The sequence below is a fragment of the Ananas comosus genome, linkage group 9 (genome assembly GCF_001540865.1).
Source record: "Ananas comosus cultivar F153 linkage group 9, ASM154086v1, whole genome shotgun sequence".
NCBI classification, from domain to species: domain Eukaryota; kingdom Viridiplantae; phylum Streptophyta; class Magnoliopsida; order Poales; family Bromeliaceae; genus Ananas; species Ananas comosus.
The window spans coordinates 819,002-839,393 of NC_033629.1; the positions used below are offsets into that span (position 1 = coordinate 819,002).

Here is a 20,392-nt window from a genome sequence, read left to right on the forward strand (position 1 = left end):
AATGCAAAACACACCTTGTATTAAAAGATGACGTCACCAACACGGCTGGATAAGGAACGCCCTTTTGAATGTTATCGTAAGGAGAGTATTTCTTGATAGCGAGAAAATCTTCGAGGTCCACAGGATAACCAAACTCTTCATAATCAACAGGTGTAAGGGGTAAAATGGGGTGAAGAAGAGTATTGCATACATCCAAAAAGGGAACCTGGAAGGAGAAATGACAGGATATAGGTATGACAAGTGACAACCGAATAGAAGTTATGAATAAAACGGATTCTTGAATCACAACTGTTATGGTGGTTAGTTGAAAGGATCCTATTCCTCCATTCAGCTCTGTTTCAGATATAAATGTTCTTGTCAAAATGCTGCGATCACAACCATAAAGCATTGACAAACTTAACAAATTCAAAATCTATATAACTTGTTAAATTCTAGGTAAAGTTACACCAAGAGAATCATAACAGTTGACTAGATATACGAATCTTCCTAACTTATTCTATTGATTCTACTAGCTAGGAACACATCTATATAACTTTGTTTTGATGCGCTCTTACATGTAGTTAAATATATTCACAGTTTCATGAAAATATGTACAGGTGATTGCAACAAGGAAACAGCATAGTTCTAGTAAAATGAATCCAGGCAATACAATAAACCAGCAAAACTTGACATGCAAAGTGAGTAATTACTTCTTCACAAGTGATCGTAAAATAATACGAGGGAAACAAGTTGATTAGTGCAGAGCTGTAAAAGGAAAAAAAAAAAGTACCTTCAAAATAGCTGCTCGAAATAAATCCGGCTTAGTGTTAATAGCTGAAGCAACCAGAAGTCCTCCAGCACTATATCCCCACCCAGCAAGCTTGTTTTCATGCACCATACCTTTCTCAACTAGAAACTCGGCACATGAAACATAATCATTTATTGAATTCAGCTTCTTGGTACGTCTGCCATCATGATGCCACTTCTTACCGCTACCTCCACCACCCCTGTAACCACATATTTCAATTAATAAAATTGAGACAAGAGCAACTATTTAATATATAAGATAAGGTGTTTTTGTAAGGCATTTTACTTTTGATGGGTATAGATGAAATTTAAGTTTTTACAAGGTTATATATGTAAATCTCCTTGTACTATTAACATCATGCAGTCAATATAAACTATCAAAGGCTTTTCTGGCCATGATGAGTACACTATACAGAAGTTGATTTGATCTAATCAAACAGACCTAACATCAGCATACGCAATGACCCAACCACGATCGAGAAGGCTCTTTAACTCACTACGCCAACTTTTATCCAACAGCTCTCCGTAAGCACCATGGCCATGAAGTAATCCAGGACTTCCCTCCTGCTTGTGCTTCTTCGAGTATACAACAGTCAATGGAACCAAAACTTCATTCATCGAAGCAACATCATAATACTCACAAGCATAGTACTCGGCGAGCTCATTCCAACTATCCGCCACATTATCTTCGCTTGAGGCAACAGAGCTCTTACTATTGGCAGCAAAAGCATTCCCATATAAAGTTCTTGTTCTTTCATGAAGCATATTTTGCTGTTGCACTATGAGCCACTTCCCATTCAATAAGTTGTAGTCCACAACAGCATCAGGCATCTGCCAACATAATGAATATGACAAAGAAAGGAAAAAAAATAAAAGTTAAAAAAGTGTATTCTCCGAAATGCACTCGAAATGTGCTTCATATCTAAGCAATATGACTCAATAACAATTATGAGGTAACATAAAAAGAAATGGCTGCACTCAATTAACTAGGAAGCCAAAAATAAACAACCTAACTTAGCAGAACTGAATCACATACCACAGGTGATGATATCATAAATCGCATAGTTGAGGAATAGTAGTCATAATTTGGACCGGGTGAGATCTGGCAAACGTGATCCGGAAGAGGCAAGTCACATGGACTAAGAGCTGATAAACGAGCAGGTACCTGCAATGATAACCAGAGGACTTATAATAATGCTCAAAACTAATGCCTTGTGATGCATACCCATAAGGGAAATAGTAGAATAAGGTACAGAAGAAAAAAATTAAATAAAGAATGAGTTAAAGAGCATAAATATGTAACAGTAAAAACAGGGAACTTGATTTTGACAGAAGTCTGTTTTTAACTTGTTAGCTTTACACAAAATATGATAAAATGTCTGCAAGATATATTTGTTTTAAGATGATTCTACAGAAATAACAGGACAACTCCAAACAATGTCTTTTCACATTTGATGTAGACAATACATTTCACTTATTCCACCGAGAAAAAATAAAACTTTGTACATAATTAACTGACTTTTGTACAGCCAATGATTTCCATCAATGCCATATAGAATTTTATATAGAACATTCAGACAGTATGTATGATTTGTTTGTGCTTTTATCTGCCCTGTAAAATTGATAAACCAAAAGTCAAAAGTTACCTTTACATCCATTGGCAAAGGTAGCCTAACTGAAGATAATCTCAACCTTTTCCCTTCTCGAAGAACAAGCACCATATGAGTATCACAGAAATCAACATCCTCAACACTAAGACGTGGCTCCTCAAGCACACTCTGTTTAGACAGAAAAAAAAAAGAAAAAGGGTAACAAGTTTTAGATGCAATAGTAGGAATTGCAAGTATACCTCGAGACTACATATTAGAAGCGAAAAGCTAACACAATGTCAAAAGGGACTAAAAGTTGAAAACTCAGGAAACAAGTTGAATAGGCCAAAGCATATTATAGACTGAGTACAAGATTAACCGCCAATAAGTAGTGATGGCAGATCAAACAAAAAGTACATATCAGTGAAACTTCTTTTCATAATTAGTAATATTTTCTCATATCTAGTCTGTAACTGTTCACTAAAACCACTGAATTACAATAATGAGAAACTAAGCAATTTATCAGAATAAGAAAAAATAAAAGCAACTTTCAAATAACACAACCTGTAAAATTCTAGCAGAACGTAGAGCAATTGCTATCAACTCTAAAGAGTCTTTCGGTGTCATTGACTGTCCAACTGCCTGCGATTTGCAATTTTAGGGTTTTATACTACTTCCTTTATATGAATAATAATTATTAGGGAGAGGCTACTGGAAACTCTTCATTTCAGCATAAATAAAATAGTTGTAAACTCCAAATAATTATTTCATTTCACTATAGAAGGTATAACATAACAGATGCACAGTGCAAACCTCCCAGTTATTTGAACTGGATAATTCAGCATTGCGGCGAAGAAGATAATGCGAATCAACAGGCACGCCTCCTCTTGCAGCATCTGTAAATAAATATAGATATCCTCGATGATGCTCAATGATGCAATGAGCATGAGGTTCACATTCCCATACTAGCGTCATACCAGACAAGGGATCGGATAATTTTATTAAGTATACCTGCACAATAAGGAGCCTCTGTTGGACAGACGTGTAATGACAATGAAGCTAAAGAGAATGCACCTAAAATTGAATGATACCTTTGAAGAGATATCCGAAAAGATATTTACAGTTACATAGCGAAAATCCTTTGTGTTTCTAATGTTTACATATACATTCTCATCGGGTTCTTCCAAAATCAAAACATCATTCTTATCAGATCCAAGAACGCTACAAAAGATCCTATGGAAAGAAAAATCCTCAATAGCACCACAACTAAAAAGAAAGGAGGGAAAATGACACAAACAGTAAACCTACTAACCGATATGGCCTTTTATCATCATTTGTAACTGTGTAGAGTAATGCTTGCCCATTCATCGCCCATGACAGGTTTGCAACCCGATCAGCACGCGGTTTGTCGCAAAGTGTGCCTGTCGTCAAATCCCTCACAGATAACGTAAAGGAGTCTTTATCCTTGTCATACATAGTATATGCAATATAGCGGTGATCTGGAGACACTTCAGATAGTTCCTCGTAAGAGTATCCTGTGCAGTGAGCAAACAACAAAATGTCTAACACGTCTTAGGTTGGTTATGAAATACTTTGATGAAATTCTAAATAATAATGCCTTGCGAAGTACTAGCGAAAGAGGAGCATCAAAAAAGGAAACTTTTTTCACCTCCAAAACATTCGGCTTCATTATAAAGGAGGCATGAAAAAGATACTTTTTACTCATTTTCAACAAATAGTTCCTTTTTTTTTTCCTGAGTGCTTGCTTGGACTAAGTATATAATGCTCCAGCCATATCAGATAGGGCTCAATACTCACAACTAAAGTTAAGATTTTGTTCATATTTTCAAAATTCTACAGCCGAATAGCGAAAGAGGAACATCAAAAGAGGGAGCTTTTCCCTTTTCTCACCTCCGAACCGCTCGGCCTCTTGATTGTAATCGATAAGCTTCTGCTCGATCCGCTTCCCGGAGGTGAAATCGAAGCCCGCGGAGGGCTCGCTGTAGGAGATGAACTCCTGGTGGAGGGTCGCGGATCTGCGGCAGAGCACAGGGTACTGCTTGCCCTCCTCGACGCGGCGGTAGTAGAGCCAGGGCCCCCACCGGACGGGGGGAGTGGAGAGCTCGGAGGCGAGGCGCGGGGCCATCTCGATCTGGAGCTTGCGCACGAGGCGATCGGCGCCCGCGGCGGCCATGGCGGCCTCCGCGTACTTCTCCTCCTGCTCCATGTAGACGTCCATGTGGCGCATCGCCACGGAGTCGGAGAGCGACGACATCCAGCTGTAGGGGTCGTTCCACGTGACGCCATGGACGGTGAAGGGGACCGGCTTCTGCGGGGGCTTCGGAGGTGTCGGCGGCGGCGGCAGCGGCGGCGGCGGAGAGGTGCGGGGCTTTGTGCCCCGGCGGTGGAGGAGGCGGCGGAGGAGGAAGAGGGGGAAGGGGTTGCGCGAGGCTTCGAGGGAGGAGGAGAGGCGGAGCATCGGAGATGGGGTTCCGGGGGTGGAGTAGGAGGAAGGAACTAGGGTTTAGGGTGAAGGGTTTTGCAGAGAAATGAATGATGCTCGGGCTCGGGATCGGGTTCGGGTTCGGGCTCGCACTAGTACACGTGATGGGACTTAGCCCCTATTTGCAAAGGCCCAAGCCTTTTTAGGAGTAAAAAATGGAGCACGCCACTATTGGGCACCAAGCCCATATGGAAATGCATGGGCCGCATTATCGGGCCTCGCTGAGTAACGAATTTGTATTACGAGAGTGCACTCCCTGATACGATCACCTAACAAGCTTCGTCGTAAAGTTAACAATTTATTGCTGCATCGAAAACAAAGAGCTACAATTATTGGAGTTACAACTTTGGGTTGGCTCTGAAAATTACTTGGGCTTCTCATCACAGCGTAAGATTGCATTATTACTTGCTGAGTACTTCGTTTGGAGCTCGCTCTAAAAGTGTAGCTAGATAGCCAATGAATATTATACTATTATTACATATTTCTATCCTGTTCAAGGAAAAACATTTCTCAATTTTTTCAAGGATTTCCCCCAAGGATACACACAATGTGGCCTTAGTACACTGATGAGCTCAAGATATAGCTGAGGATTTGAGCTTGGTTGGAAAGACAAAAATAATTTCTACTTGTAAACAAGATGATGATTCACATAATACCCCCAAAAAAGGAATTACTAACTGGCTACAAAAGTAAATATAGTTCCACAATTTGACAGGGAAAAAAGGAATTATGAATTTAGTAACTGGAATCCGAACTGGGAAAATGCCAAGTTTATCAACATGACAACAAATTATTCATCAAACTGTCCAACTTTCCCAGCTACAAGACCATCCCAGAAGTCACCAGACGAACGACGAGAAGACTATTCCCTCGATTTAATACAAAGGGATCATCCATCAATCAACTGTATTCAAGTACCTGTGTAGTGAGAGGAAAGCTTTTAAGTACCTCAAATATTAGATGGCGAAAAAGTTTTACATCAGAATTAGAAACACAAGCAGAAGAGAACAACAACAACAACAAAAAATTGAGTGAAATTCATTATCTTAATCAAAATCTGAAAATTAAGCTTCTTGAACTGAATGCCAATGTTGATCTGTCCTTGATAATCTGGATGGGTGATAGTTAAACAATCTGCATACCTTCTTCCTATGTTCGGCATTTAGGTGGGGCCTGCACCAGCTAATCATCATGGCGCTTTAAAGACTGTCTTAGTTGTAATTTGTAAGTTACATGTATGACAGATATTAGTGACAATATAAATTTGAATTCAAAAGTTTGGCAGATTTGAAAGATGATGTGATTTTCTTTCTTTTCATGCTAACCTGACAAACCAGTAGCTTGCATACGTTTACAAAGTTGAACATTCCTGATTTTTCTTGTGTCCTGTTGAACATACAAAGAGGGCATATCGCCCTTGATATTCCTGTATGTTTTACTATCGCTTCTATAACATTTACATCATGAAGTTATTGTTCCTTTTGATAAATTTTGTATGGAGCTATCTTTTACTTCCGGAGTAAAAAGGAAAAAAGGTTACAGACAGCAGCATTTTTGTTAACCTGATGGTTTATGTACTCAATATATTTCCGCTAGAAAGGGCAAGCATCCAACAGTTTCTAACGTAAGCAAAATATTCTGAAAGAAGCACGTAAGAAAGTACATGCAGATATTTGTAGAAATGGTTATTCACATTCACTTTGATTATTCTATTCATTTCATTTACGAACAAAAGCAACAAAACTTCTTGAAACTCGGACAGCAATGTCCGACAACATTCCATTCAAGTAAATGTCTAAGTTCCAATATATGATATGAAAGAATGTTTATAAGAAAAAAAGCACAACAAAAGGAAAATAAATGCATTCCCAAACAAACATGACAAAAATTGCACAGCATAGCAATGAGTACTCGTAAAGTAAAACATTATATTTGACGAATTTAGATGCAGTGGATAGTAACCTTAGTGACTTCTCTTGTCAAATACTCGAATCATCATTTGCCTTTTCTATGACTTCCTTCAAATACAAATTCCTAAGCTGTTTAATGTGGGAAAAGCAACAAAGAAAGAAAGAAAACCTACAGCATTATTAGCCGAAGGATTTCCACCGGATGATGTCCACTTTCTCGCATCAACCATCTTTGCAACTTTTCCCTATCAAATCCCAATTCCAATTTCCTCATATCAACCAAAAACCCAACTTTTATAACAACATACCATCTAAACAACACGATAAACGCCATATATAATCATCGAATCAGAAACTTGAAGCATCTACTGGTTAGTATTTTTGTTCATTTTGATAAATTTAGCATACTAACACAACCAAAATGCTCGTGAGTCTAAGAAACAGGAGATGATAACAAGAGATCTTAACAGGTGAAATGGAATTTACCCTGAGAGAGCTCACAACACGCCCTCGCGGCGACCGAGAGGTGCGAGGTGAGGCGGGGAAGGGTCACCGCGCTGTGGAGCGGTAGGAGCGACTGAGTACAACCCAATGCTCCCAAGGGCCTACGGAGAACTCCATTTCAGAGATCGAAAAGAGCATTTTGAATTAGGGTTAGGGTTTGGGTTTGGCTCGAGGCTAGGGTTTTTACCTCGGAGAGGAGAAGCGGCGGTGGGGGAGGCGAGGGGCGGAGACGGGAGGAGAGCGGAGGCGAGAGGCGGTGGGAGGGGATCGGAGCGAGGACGCGGCGGATCGCGCGGTGGCGAGGAGGGATCGCGAGATCGGAGCACGAAACGCCATTTTTGGAGAGGGGAGAGGGGGAAGATAAAGGACAAGGAGAAGCGGGGGGTTTAGGGTTTGTCGACTGTCTGTACGGGCCCCTTAACGGGCTTGCATTTGGGCCCAATTTACGGGCCCTGCTTATGGCCCTCTTCGGCCTGTTTTTAGTGTTTTGAATTACTATACTGAACACTTTTGTAAGTGGTTTTTTAAGGCTTTTTCAATTAGACTTTAAAATTTGATAAAACTAATATTATACCAAGTTTCATGGTAATTTGGATAATACATTACAATTAATAATTAATCCCTTCAAAAAGTAGATGAGAGTAGAATCTGTATTCTTTATTACACTGCTTGGAAAGTTGAATACTTCATGATTTATTTATTTTTTTTAATAATATAATTTTAAAAAGTGGACATGCTACTACTAAAATTAAAATTAACCTCCACATATCAAAATGGAATTAGCTCACTTTGAGGGATTGAAGAATGTGGACCTCACTAGACCAATCAGCTGGGTTCAATTGGGAACCTCAAGTTCTCTTGGCCACACCATTAAAACTGACCATCATGTCAATAAAATTAAAATAAATAAATAAATAAAATAAAATAAAAGGATAAAATCCTCAACCTCAACCAACCACACTCTCCCTCACCTTATCCAAATACCAACTCCTCCTCTCTCCTATACAAAACTCCCTCTTTCCCCCCTCTATACTCTCTCATCCTTACTCTTCAACAAGACAACACACAAAGCAGTAAACACCAGGTAATTGATCCAAACCATGTTCTACACTAGTGCAATTCACCCTCAGATTACTAGATTCTCCTTTGCATTGCAGGCTCCCGCGGAAAGCAGCAATGGCGGCGATCCCCGCGACGGTCATCTCCGCCTCCGTCGCGAGCCATGCGGCGGCTAAGAGGAAGTCCGGGGCCGCGTACGTCGAGGGCATGAATGCTTTCGGGGGGCTCAAGGCGCAGACCGGAGTTTCGTCCCTCGGCATGTCGAGGAGCACCGAGCAGTCGTTCGCGACGATCGTCAGCTCCCTCAGGCAGTCGGTGCAGAAGAAGAAGAAGGGCGGCGGGGCGCTGTCGTCGACGTGCAACGCGGCGGGGGAGATATTCAGGATCGCCGCCATCATGAACGGGCTCGTGCTCATCGGCGTCGCCATCGGGTTCGTCCTCCTCCGAGTGGAGGCGGCGATCGAGGAGTCCGAGTAGAACTAGGATTAAACAAAAGTACTTGAGAATTGCATCATGTTTTGTACTTTTTGTTTATGTTATATGAACTATAAATTGTTTTGAATTTGTACTATGATTGGTTGCATACTCTGAAACAAGCCTTTTAAGTTGAGAAGTGTTTTGAGTTCCTGATTCATTTATAGACTTAATAGATTTGTATGAGTAACAAACATAGGGGGTGAAAAGAATGATCAGATAAAAGAGGCAAAATAAGAATGTTACAGAGATTGTACATAAAGAAATTCAGATTGTTGGTAACTGCAAAGCAAACTTACTGCTGAGAAGCAATTACAGATTGTAGGAAAACATGTCTACAAATCAGCAGAATATAATGAACTCAAAAGTGTTTCATGAGAAAACAAGCCTACAAATTGTTCCTGGACTACCGCATCTCAGTTCATTTAAATGCCCTAATTGTTCATCAAATTATATGAAAGCAAAAAATGTTGGCTAGAAGGGGCCAACATCATATCTTGCGGCGAAAGTTGGATTAGGTCGAGGCATAGTCGATGCCCTACATGCTACGTAGCAGGAGCCATATTATAAATTAAGATCCGTAGATATTGTATCTATACATTTTAAGTAAATAAGTTGTGTTTTTTTCAATAATTTGAGAGTTTTGAGTTAATGGTTCATGTCAACGCTCGACACAAACAGATCACACACAGAGTTTTTACAGCAGATTCACATCTTCAATACTTGCGGCAATGGGATAACACACACCCCCCACACCAAAAGAGAGAGAAGGGGTTGGAAGAACCCGAGCTTAATGGGCGGGGCTGTAAATTTGGGCCTCATTGAGGTTAATTTTAATTTTGTGAATAGGTGGACCAAGAGGCCCATTTAGATCCTACTCTAAGGTAGCGTTTGGTTGGGAAACAAGGAGGGGAATAAGCCCGTTCCCAAACGCTGCGTTTGGTATCCGAGATTGGCATCCGAAAACAGTAGTCCTCGGATTTCTGGAATAAGCCGATATAAGGATAAAACTGTTGTTCCACCTTTTTCCTGGAACAAGCTTGTTCCCAGGTGATAATTAGGTTAATTAAAGTCTAAAAATAATTTTAATTATAATATTAAATAATATATAATTTAATTAATATATTTAAATTATTATTTATTACTAAAATAATAAATTAATTTATTTATTTATTATTTAATTAAATTATTATTATTTATAAATTATTAATAATTCATTTATTTAATCAATTAATTTATTATTATATATAATTATATTATTAATTTATAATTTAATAACTTAATTTATTATTAATTTATTCCTAATTAAATTAATTGACTTATTGATTAATTAATTTAATATTCTTAATTAATTTCGTATTTAGAATTATAAATAATTTATTAATTTAGACATTATAATAATTTAATTATTTATATTATTAATTAATAATGTATTATTTATATCTAATAGTTTTTAATTTATTTATTTATTTTATTTTAATTATTGATAATTATTATTTTAAATTATTATAATTTATTATTTAATTATTGTTATTTAATTAATTTATTATTATAATATATTAATATTAATTTGTTATTTTTTAAGTAATATTTTGATTTTTAATGATTAAATCAAAATAATTTTAATTTAAAATTATAACTCCTATCCTTTTGTTCTTTTTTTTTAATGCTAATCAGACCAATACTATTTAATCTTATTTTCTAGAATAACCAATTTTTATCTAAATAAAAAATTGATCTAATTTCCTGTTTATATCTGAACTTTGTATTATCTCTAAAATAATAGGTTCTTTTTATCATCAAAAATCAACGCCAGCCTTAAATGGCTGGAGTATGCAGTTGTGATGGACTTGGCGCCCTCCTCTTATCCTCTCGTTTGAGGATATTTGAGATATTTTGAGATATTTTAAGAGCTTATCATTAAAAGATGTCTAAAAGAAGTATTTTATTTTTTTTTTTTTTTCTTCTGAGATATTTATAATATAATAAGTGCCTTATTAGTCAATAGTACACTTATGCATACACAAGAGGCATATTTGACCTTGATAAAATATTTCCTAAAAATAACTTAATTCTCATGAAAACAAAAAAACTCGTCTTGATTCTAACTTTTATTCTTAAAGAATTACATCTGTATAAAAAATAAATAGAATAATATATTATTTAGTAAAATACATATTTGCAGTACAAAATAATTTTCTTTATTTTGAATAATATAAATAGAAATTGAATATAATATAGCTAAGACTATTATATTTTATTCTTAACATTAAATTAGTTGAGCAAATATAGATGCTTTTTACATATTTGATTTTATTCCACCCTCTAAATTACTTACAAACAATTTGATATATTATATTTATATATTATAGTATATAATATATATATTATATATATATAAAATTGAGTTCGGATCTTTTAAAAGCCATCCAACCCCACCCTTGGTGCTTCTTAGCCGCGTTGGATCTACTCCTTATAACATAATAGCCTTTGAATCCGTCATACACCTATTCACTACGACACTATCCATCATCTCAACCCTACATCTCTCAATCTATGTGCCTAAAAACTCCAAAAGCATCACTCCCTTCGCTTTGAGAGTATTCTAGCTCAACGTATATATATATATTAGCTTGGCTGGGCTATATTTCAGTAGCAAAATTTTATTTTTGCCTACTAATTTTTTAGCCTTTTGGATCAAACTCTTTTCATTATTTTCTAACCATTGGGATTACATTACTATCAACAGTGAGAACACTCAACCCTAGGGTGGACCACTCAGCTCTACGACTAATTCATCATGACCCTACAATTTTTCATCCAGGCGTTAAAAACTTATAGCCCAAAAGAGCGCTTTTCTATTGATAGTATTCCAGCTTAAATCTATATATATATATTATATATTATATATTAAATAATATATATATAGAGAGATGAGGATGAGACGAGCTAGAGTACGGGAGCGTTGAGGAGATTGAGAGAGAGTTGAGAGAGATGGCTCCGATGAGGGATAAGAGGATGGTGAGAATGATTGAGAAGAGACGAGATGTCAGTGAGGTACTATGCTTTTGGAAGCACGCGAGCCCTTTCGTGCTTCCAGGTCATTTTCGATGTTATCGACTTTCGAATTCGTCGATCGGCTCTGTTAAACTTGATCAGAGTATTTGAAGTACCTAGAAATAGATTTTATGATTTTCGATATCATTTGCTGAGTCATCGAAAGTGGCCTCAAAATTCAATAATTTTATAGCCTAGTGAGCCGTTTGCAAGTTTAACGTTATAGAAATATCCCAATCACAGTGAAATTTTGATAGAAAATTCTTATATTTAAGAGTACTAAGTTATTTGTGCTTGTAGATTTTAGGCCTCTGGATGTTAGGAGAATATGCGCGTTAGGATGCGATGCGGGCCCCCTAGGGTTGAGTAGGTTGTTGGCGTTAAATAGTATATTGAATGGTTGAAAATGAGTCCGATGAGTAGATCTAACTGGTAAAAATTTACAGCACAAACGGTTTGTACTCTTTACAAGCATATAGCTGGATATTATAATATATAATATATATATATATATAATATATATATATATATAGTCCGGCTGCTATGCTATCGATAGTACAAAGTACTTGGTGCTATCAAGTTTTTTGCCGTTAGATTAATCCCTTTGATTATTTTTACCCGTTAGATTATACTATTCAACCAATCACCCACTCAACCCTAGGGAGCCCACATCATCCTAACTGCACATCTTTTAATCCAAGGGTAAAAAAACTTAATATCACAAAGTCATTGGTGCTATTAATAATATTCCAGCTTAGTTCTCTCTCTCTCTCTCTATCTATCTCTCTTTCTCTCTCTCTCTCTCTCTATATATATATAGAGAGAGAGAGAGAGAGTCGGGCCGGAATACTATTAATAACAAAAGGTCTTTTTTGCTATCAAGTTTTTAACCTTTCGATAAAAAATTGTAGAGTTAGCATGATATTAGTCCCTTAGGGTTGAGTGGTCCCCTTAGGATTGAGTGGTCTCCACTGTGTTATAATATTTAATCCAATGGTTAGAAATGATGAAAAGTTAAAAACTTGATAACAAAAAGGGCCTTATAATATTTGACATGTTCTCTGTCAAATCCCTATATAATTTATTACAAAACGGTGGTATACGTGTCAAGTACTTTAACCAATTACAAAACGGTGGTATACGTGTCAAGCACTTTAACCAACTTTGGAGGAGTCGCTCACCTCTAAAAGTGAAGATTTGCGTGTGGCTAGCATTGAAAAGAAAAGTACCCACAGTAGACAACCTCTTGAGAAAGGGTGGAGCGGTGAAGAAAGTTGTGTCTTTTGCTTGACATCGAGGAAGACAACGGATCACTTATTCGCAAGCTACCAAAGTACTAAAGCCCTGCTGGCGACTTTGCTCCCAAACAAACAATACCTCCCTAATTGTTTGTCTATCTGTCAGCTATGGGACGAAAGCAAACTTAAAGGTGGTGCGCTAGGAAAGAAGGAGGTGGCCACGGTTATCACCAAGTGGTGGGTTGTTTGGCTGAAAAGAAATTGTCGTATTTTCAAGGAAGTGAGACATTCACCGTGTTTCTTGTTAAACAAGATCCGATCGCTCATAGAACATTGGGATCAGATCTGTGTTAACTAATTACGACCCGATCACTCTGAGAGCAATACTTTTTTTTTTTGGTCGATTTAGGAGACCTGGTTGTCTCATTATGCAGCTGAGTTCACTTTCTAAATGAATGAAGCAATAACATACTATCTTTTTTAAAAAAAAAAAAACTTTTTGATATCAATAGTATTCTAGCTCAATTGTAGATGTACAAATATATATATATATATATATTAAAAGCATGCGTGGAAATATATATACCCACGTAATGAGAACACGGAGGATATTCGCACCCGCTTATTCTACGGAGCTATCCCGTGGCTTCGACACGGGGCTGCGCTGTACACTCACGGACGACGAAACAAATAATGACACGTTATTCTATCCAAACAACTCGTATTCAATATTATTAATTAATAATAAAAATAATAATTCACTTTTAAAGTTTACATAAAATCAATTTAACAAAGTTTTAGTTTCGTTTTTGTGCCAAAGCAAAAAGTGTTATGGTTGTATGGAAAAATCTTCTTGTAACAAAACCAAAACTATTTTGTCCTTTATTTATCCATACCACATGTTAGTCCCCACATGTGGTTTCCTTTTCCTTTCCCACTTTAACCTTCATCAAACACAATTCCATTATAAAAACACACAAGAGGAAACTAGAGAGCATTAAGAACTTGTGAAGAGATCTACATAGAAACTAGCAATGACTACTTTGGTGGGGACTTGGTTGGGAGAGTTCAATAAATTGGGAAATAATCAGTGTCAGAATTCGGAGCACCGCGGCAAAGCAGAAGCACCGAAAAAAGAAAAAGATCTTATGGGAGCAAATGAGGCGTTTTTTGGAAAGGAGAAGAGAAAAAGAGGTGGGAACATCTCAGAAGCCACTTTATGTTTGCTTATGGATCGCTTTGCCCCTAGCTAGTTGAGTACCTTACGCGTGTATAGTTTTGTATAAGTATTGTATGCTTTCGTATGTATATATGTATATATATATGTATATTTTCCTTATGTATTCGGTATGTTCTTACTTTGAAGAAGTAACTGTTTCTTATTTCGTGTATTATTTCACTTCCCCACAAATTATTTCTTTNGAGTTCAATAAATTGGGAAATAATCAGTGTCAGAATTCGGAGCACCGCGGCAAAGCAGAAGCACCGAAAAAAGAAAAAGATCTTATGGGAGCAAATGAAGCGTTTTTTGGAAAGGAGAAGAGAAAAAGAGGTGACAAAATTAAAATTTGATTTGCAAAGTTATAAAATATAGTAAGAAAATTTAAAAGAAAATTTATTTTAGCTAGTTGAGTACCTTACGCGTGTATAGTTTTGTATAAGTATTGTATGCTTTCGTATGTATATATGTATATATTATTTTATATTTTCCTTATGTATTCGGTATGTTCTTACTTTGAAGAAGTAACTGTTTCTTATTTCGTGTATTATTTCACTTCCCCACAAATTATTTCTTTTTTTTCAAAGAAAAATAATAATTTATCTATTTCGTTCTTTTTTTTTACATGTAAGTGAACTCAGTTGAAAATATAAAATAATTAAATTTTGAATTTAAAATTTCGTGTATCAAACATCAAATTCCGAACTAACTGAATTAGATACGATTAATCTCCTCTAGAAACTATTACATACTCTATAAGTACACATTCTTTAGTACATTCAGCATGTTTTAGTTTTGATGCAGTAATTACCTCCTCTGATCTCTCTATCACTCTTCAATTTGTTTGTTTCGATTATACTTTCCACAAGAGAGAACCATTCCTACCTTTATTCCCTGAATATCCACTTTCTATTTTGCCCCAGTACGAAAGTGCGTTTTCTGAAGTAATTGATTCAATACTAAATAACCCTTTGAAAAATCTGAAAGCACCAAAGGAGCAGATCTCAAAGTATCATCAAATATTTTGAAAAAAAATTAAAGTATCAAAACAAATGCGTTTGGAAAATGTCCGAGAGAGCCCTAATAAGATACTAGGCCCTCATTAAAGCCCTGCGAAGACAATGATTCTGTAAAATGGGCTCCAATTTACGTTCGATAGTGTCGAAAGTGGCCCTGGGCCGCAACAGGGTTTGTCGATCAGTTTTATTGGGCTGGGCTATTGGGCCAGATATCAGTAATGAGCCCACACTAAAAGTGCATAAATATATATATCTTATATTCTGTATTTCTAAAATTTCACTGCTGATCAAGACTATCCATTCAAAATGCCGGATTGATCTCAACCAATAGCAGCAATCAACACTCTGACACGTTTTTTTTTTTTTTTAGAGAGAGATAAGTAGCACGCTACCCGCTTCATTTATTTTATTTAGAAATAAACTTAGCTAGAAATGTGAATCAATTAGAATTCAAATTTGGGACCTCGAGTACAAACCACCAAGTCCTTTGCCACTTGCTATAGAAACGGTCGGTAACACTCGGACACAATTTTGAAATCCATTGTCCTCAATTGATTCTACATGTTGTGAACCAAAAATTAAACTTATCCGTAGAACTTTTGTGCACGTCGAGATAGTAAGAAAACCGCAGCTACGAGAAAGTCTTATTTCTAACCGTTAATTTATTCCAAACAGACATAATATGATAATTGCACAATAAAGGAAACAATTTTCTTTTTATCCTTTTATGCAACATGAAACTATTTAATAGAATGATATAAGATACTGTATAATAATCATAATAAAAAAGAAATCGTATTTTTTTATTTTAGTATCTTATGGTTTAAAGTGTATCAATTTAGTATCTCGTGATTTTAATTTTTTTTATTATCTCTTCCATTATTTTTGTTCATTAAATCAATGACAAAGTTAAAATTAAAATATACTAAAGNCACCTAAATTTATCAAATATTCAATTTAGTATCTCGTGATTTTAATTTTTTTTATTATCTCTTCCATTATTTTTGTTCATTAAATCAATGACAAAGTTAAAATTAAAATATACTAAAGTGAATATTTGATAAATTTAGGTGGGATATTTTAAATTTTTTATATATAATTTAACGAAATGTTAATTATATGAAAAAAAAATTATAGAATATTAAATTTATACACTTTAAAGTACGGTATATTAAAGTGAAGAAATACAAAATTATATGGATTATATTTAAAGCTTATCCTAATAAAAAAGATTTTTTTTTTTCTCTGAATAGAGAGAACCGCCGCACTACGGAATCTTGGCCCGCGAAAAGGTGGATATATTCTTCCACAGTAGTGTTCGGAAAAGGCAAGGACTGAGATGTTACGTCAAAAAAAGAGTGTGAACTTTGTGCAAAGTTTCTCGAAAGTTCAAGCCAAATCGTAATTAGCCATTGACTAATATTTATTTTTTTTTCCAAATATGTCCAGCTCAGAGAAAACACACGGGATCACACCCGGATCTATCTCATCTCGTTAGAAAATTCTCTCATGATCTTATCCAATAGTAGCAATAATTAATATAATAAAAAAATAATTATTTTTATTTTATTTTCTATTTTTTGAATCAGCAATTAGATCATCCTATAATCCTATATATCAACAATTTAGATCAATATCTTTGATTAAAATTTAACTTAGAAAATTTAAATGCTCAAAATTTTATCAAAATAAAAATGTTTCATCGATAAGCCAAATTAAATTCCAGGATTGAATTTTCCCGTATAAGATTTATACAAATTATTTTTAAAATTTAGTAGTGAAAAACAAAAATAATAAAATTTAGCGGACGAATAATATTGTAGCAACCAAAAAATAATTATTGATTTAGCGTTGCTCATATCAAAATACGTCTTCGGACATTGTACAGTAGAATACACGTAACGAGGTGAGAAAGCATAGAAATGTTTGTGGTTAATTACCTCGGAGCTGTAGTATATATACAAGTATATATACTTGATGCTCTTCCCCCACAACGTGCATGTGGAGCCCACATGCACGTACCACAAACACTCACACAAGCAGCTCGTAAACCTTAAAAAAGAAAATCCCCCTTTTTCCTTTTCGCAATACACCCCCTCAAACATTTCCAAGATCACAAAGGACCCCCTGTTCCTCTTCTTCCCCCTAAGGGGATGGCGAGGAGGAGGAGGCATTAATTAATTAATGGGTGAATTAATTAAAGGAACTCAAAAGGTGGCTTTTTTAAGGGAGGTGATGCGCACGGAGGAGCCGAGGGCGGAGGAGCCGACCTCGACGTCGAAGGAGTCGTAGCGCAGGAAGAGCTCGGCGACGAGGAGGCGGGCGACGGCGACGACGAAGTCCTTGCCCGCGCACTGCTTGTTGTCGGCCGTGGGCGCCTCCGTCTCGGGCCCGTTCGACCACAGCACGTGCCGCAGCAGCCCTCCGACCCCACGAAGCGGTCGCCCACGAACTGCGCCGCCGTCTCGCCGAACACCCTCGGGTCCTTGGTCGCCATGGGCTGGTACCCGAACAGCATCTCCCCGGCCCGCACCTCGTACCCGTAGTCGTGGCTCTCCACCACCATGTCCCGCTTCGCCCGCCCGTACTGCAGCGCCACGGGGGGCTCGATGCGCAGCGCCTCGTACACCACCGACTTCGTCAGCGGCATCGACTCCTCCAGCGCCCGGAACCCCACCCCGCCCCCGTCTCCGCCGGAGGAGGAGGAGGAGCGCGCGGCGGCGCGGACCTCCTCGGCGAGGCGGCCGTGGAGGCGGGCGCCGGGGAGGAGGATCTTGAACCCGCCGAAGGCGTTGAAGCAGGTGGCGAAGACGACGTTGTGGAGCGCCTCGTCGCGGCCCAGCCCGAGGCCCTCGGCCTCGTCGAGCAGCGGCCCCGAGGCGCCGCGGAAGAACTCGGCGAGGCGCGCGTAGTCCGGGCGCACCAGCGCGGGGGGGAGGCGGAAGGAGTGGAGCACCGCGTCCTCCACGAGGCTGGGGAGGCCGAGCGAGAGCAGGGGCCCGATCTGGAACAGGACCCACTTGGTGATGATCTTGGGCCCGTCGAGCCCCAGCGGGGTCTCGGCCGGGTCGCGGCCCAGGAGCGCGCGGGCGAGGAAGTCGAACGCGGCGCGGTCGTTGGCGGCGCCGAAGTCGGCGCGGCCCCCGCGGGCGATCTCCCGCTCGAGGCCCTCGAACATGGCGCCGTAGGTGGCACGGAACTCGGGGACGACGAAGCCGCGGCGCGCGGAGAGGAGGGAGAAGAGGAGGCGCTTGAGCGGGGCGTGGTTGGGCTCGGAGGGGTCGAGGTAGGAGAGGACGCGGAAGCCGCCCGTGAGGTCGGTGGAGGGCATGAAGGTGCCGGTGAAGAGGTCGCGCTTCTCGACGAGCGCCGTGTCGAAGAGGACGGGGAAGGAGGCGGCGTCGAGGAGGGCGACGACGCGCGGGTCCGGGGCCACGAAGGGCCCCGGGGGCATGTTCAGCCGGACCACGGTCGACCCGTGCCGCCGCACCCGGTTCAGGAAGAAGGCGTCGCGCCCCTCCGTGTAGAAGTAGGCCAGCCGGTCGCGGATCGGCCCCACCATCGGCAGCCCGTAATCCCCCGGGATCTTCCGGATCGGCAGATTCTTCCTCCCCGCCGACGACACCGACCGCTCCTCCGACACCGACGCCGCCGGCCGGAGCGCCGCGGCCGGAGAGAAACCCGTCAGTGCTGCGGCGGCGGACGACATTTCTCTCTCTCTCTCTCTCTCTCTCCTTTTTCCTCCCCTTTTTGCGGTGGTAGGTGCGACAGTGGGGGTGGGGGTGGGGGTAATTATTAATGAATTATATATATATGTATATATATTATTATTATATGGAATGGGCACTGGGCACTGGGCACTGGGCAGTGGGCAGACGGTGGGAGCAGATGGGAAACGTGGTCGTTTGGATGCCGGTGGGGACACGTGCCCGCGTTCGGATGTACGGAGACACGTGCGAGAAGCTCGGACCGCTGCCCACAACAAAGAGTCGCCTTTCGTTACAGGAGTCGACTTGGTAACTTGGTTTTTTCTCTTCTCTCTCTCTCCGATAATATACCATCTTTGATTACTTTGAACATCTTAAAAAAATATTTATGGATAAACTTTTGGTCTCTTTTATTCAATCGTTACTATTTTTTACAAATCTTACCATTTTTATATTATAAATTTTATAAATATCTAAATATTTTAACGGATAAATATAAAATTTACATTTCTATTTTTTTTTAATATACCAGCAAAATATATTATATATTATATATATATATATATATATATTATATATATAATATATATATATATATATATAATATTATATATATATTATATATGTATTTGATTATTTTTGTATTAATATAAAACGTTTATTTTCAAGATGAAATATAACCCGGAGTTAAAATGTAGGATTCACAAATCAGGAATGAGAGGTATCAATCACTCATTCTAGACAAAAATGAAAAAAGAATTGTCTTTGTTATAAATATGCTGCACATATGATCTATATCAAATTAATTTCAAATGATGGTGACGAATAAAATTAGAAATTCAATGTAGATTGGGAACAAACGGCGCAAATTCATTCTTGAAAATTTCACATTAATAACACCTGGAAAATTATGTTGCGGAGAACGGTCCCTGGTAGGTCACATTCAGGCAATAATTTTTCATTCTACTTTGGCAGGCCGGGCGGAAAAATGGTGTGAATGGGTCTTACAAACATGTGTACAGACAAAAATTTAGTAACAGCGATCTAAATATAAGATAATGTTATATGCCATCCATTATAGCTACCACAAATTTCAGATTTGTATAGATAGACGGTAAATAAAGCAATCTCAAATTAAAGACCAATCATGTTGTCCGTTTTAATTATTGTGTACTGTGAGGAATCTTTCATTTTCCATTTTCTGGAATCTATCGAGGAGATGTCCAAGCAATTTATGCATGTGAACAGTGAGGAGAGAGCAGCACAATTATATATATATATATATATATATATAGAGAGAGAGAGAGAGTCCGGCTGAGATATTATC

At 38.4% G+C, this 20,392-nt stretch overlaps 4 protein-coding genes across 5 annotated transcripts in view; 1 reads left to right on the forward strand and 3 right to left on the reverse strand.

Moving 5' to 3' along the window:
• Positions 1-5,277, reverse strand: part of LOC109715517 (dipeptidyl aminopeptidase BI) — a 6,206-nt gene extending 929 nt beyond the window's left edge. The window contains exons 1-9 of the mRNA XM_020240566.1: positions 4,287-5,277; positions 3,688-3,910; positions 3,467-3,608; positions 3,189-3,386; positions 2,433-2,564; positions 1,823-1,951; positions 1,229-1,617; positions 770-986; positions 15-205 (exon numbers count right to left, since the gene is read on the reverse strand). Coding sequence (XP_020096155.1) covers positions 15-205; positions 770-986; positions 1,229-1,617; positions 1,823-1,951; positions 2,433-2,564; positions 3,189-3,386; positions 3,467-3,608; positions 3,688-3,910; positions 4,287-4,854 — 2,189 coding nt within the window. The 5' untranslated portion in view covers positions 4,855-5,277. The remainder of the gene's footprint in view (positions 1-14; positions 206-769; positions 987-1,228; positions 1,618-1,822; positions 1,952-2,432; positions 2,565-3,188; positions 3,387-3,466; positions 3,609-3,687; positions 3,911-4,286) is intronic.
• On the reverse strand, positions 5,523-7,673 carry LOC109715518. 2 transcript variants are annotated; one of them, XM_020240568.1, is made up of 4 exons: positions 7,480-7,673; positions 7,275-7,393; positions 6,962-7,033; positions 5,523-5,796 (listed from the first exon to the last, which is right to left on the reverse strand). In XM_020240568.1, exons 1-3 carry the CDS (start codon positions 7,626-7,628, stop codon positions 7,011-7,013), a joined length of 291 nt encoding a protein of 96 aa, XP_020096157.1. In that variant the 5' UTR covers positions 7,629-7,673; the 3' UTR covers positions 5,523-5,796; positions 6,962-7,010. The 2 variants fall into 2 exon arrangements, with proteins under 2 accessions (XP_020096157.1, XP_020096158.1); XM_020240569.1 differs by lacking the exon at positions 6,962-7,033 and having other exon boundaries at positions 7,480-7,670.
• LOC109714867 lies at positions 8,217-8,964 on the forward strand. The gene is made up of 2 exons (XM_020239587.1): positions 8,217-8,376; positions 8,450-8,964. The coding sequence occupies exon 2, from the start codon at positions 8,469-8,471 to the stop codon at positions 8,826-8,828; it is 360 nt and encodes a 119-aa protein (XP_020095176.1). The 5' UTR covers positions 8,217-8,376; positions 8,450-8,468; the 3' UTR covers positions 8,829-8,964.
• Positions 17,176-19,164, reverse strand: LOC109715734 (allene oxide synthase 1, chloroplastic-like). The gene is given in 2 exon segments (XM_020240873.1): positions 17,176-17,777; positions 17,780-19,164. Coding segments are annotated over 2 exon segments (1,500 nt in total). The 5' UTR covers positions 19,068-19,164; the 3' UTR covers positions 17,176-17,565.

What these genes read in the sequence shown, in the direction of transcription:
- LOC109715518 (XM_020240568.1), bottom strand. Translation starts at nt 7,628, where the DNA reads ATGGCGTTTCGTGCTCCGATCTCGCGATCCCTCCTCGCCACCGCGCGA. An exon ending in CGCCGCTTCTCCTCTCCGAG is followed by an intron (nt 7,394 to 7,479) that starts GTAAAAACCCTA and finishes AGTTCTCCGTAG; the next exon opens with GCCCTTGGGAGCATTGGGTT. An exon ending in GTGTTGTGAGCTCTCTCAGG is followed by an intron (nt 7,034 to 7,274) that starts GTAAATTCCATT and finishes GGGATTTGATAG; the next exon opens with GGAAAAGTTGCAAAGATGGT.
- LOC109714867 (XM_020239587.1), top strand. Translation starts at nt 8,469, where the DNA reads ATGGCGGCGATCCCCGCGACGGTCATCTCCGCCTCCGTCGCGAGCCAT.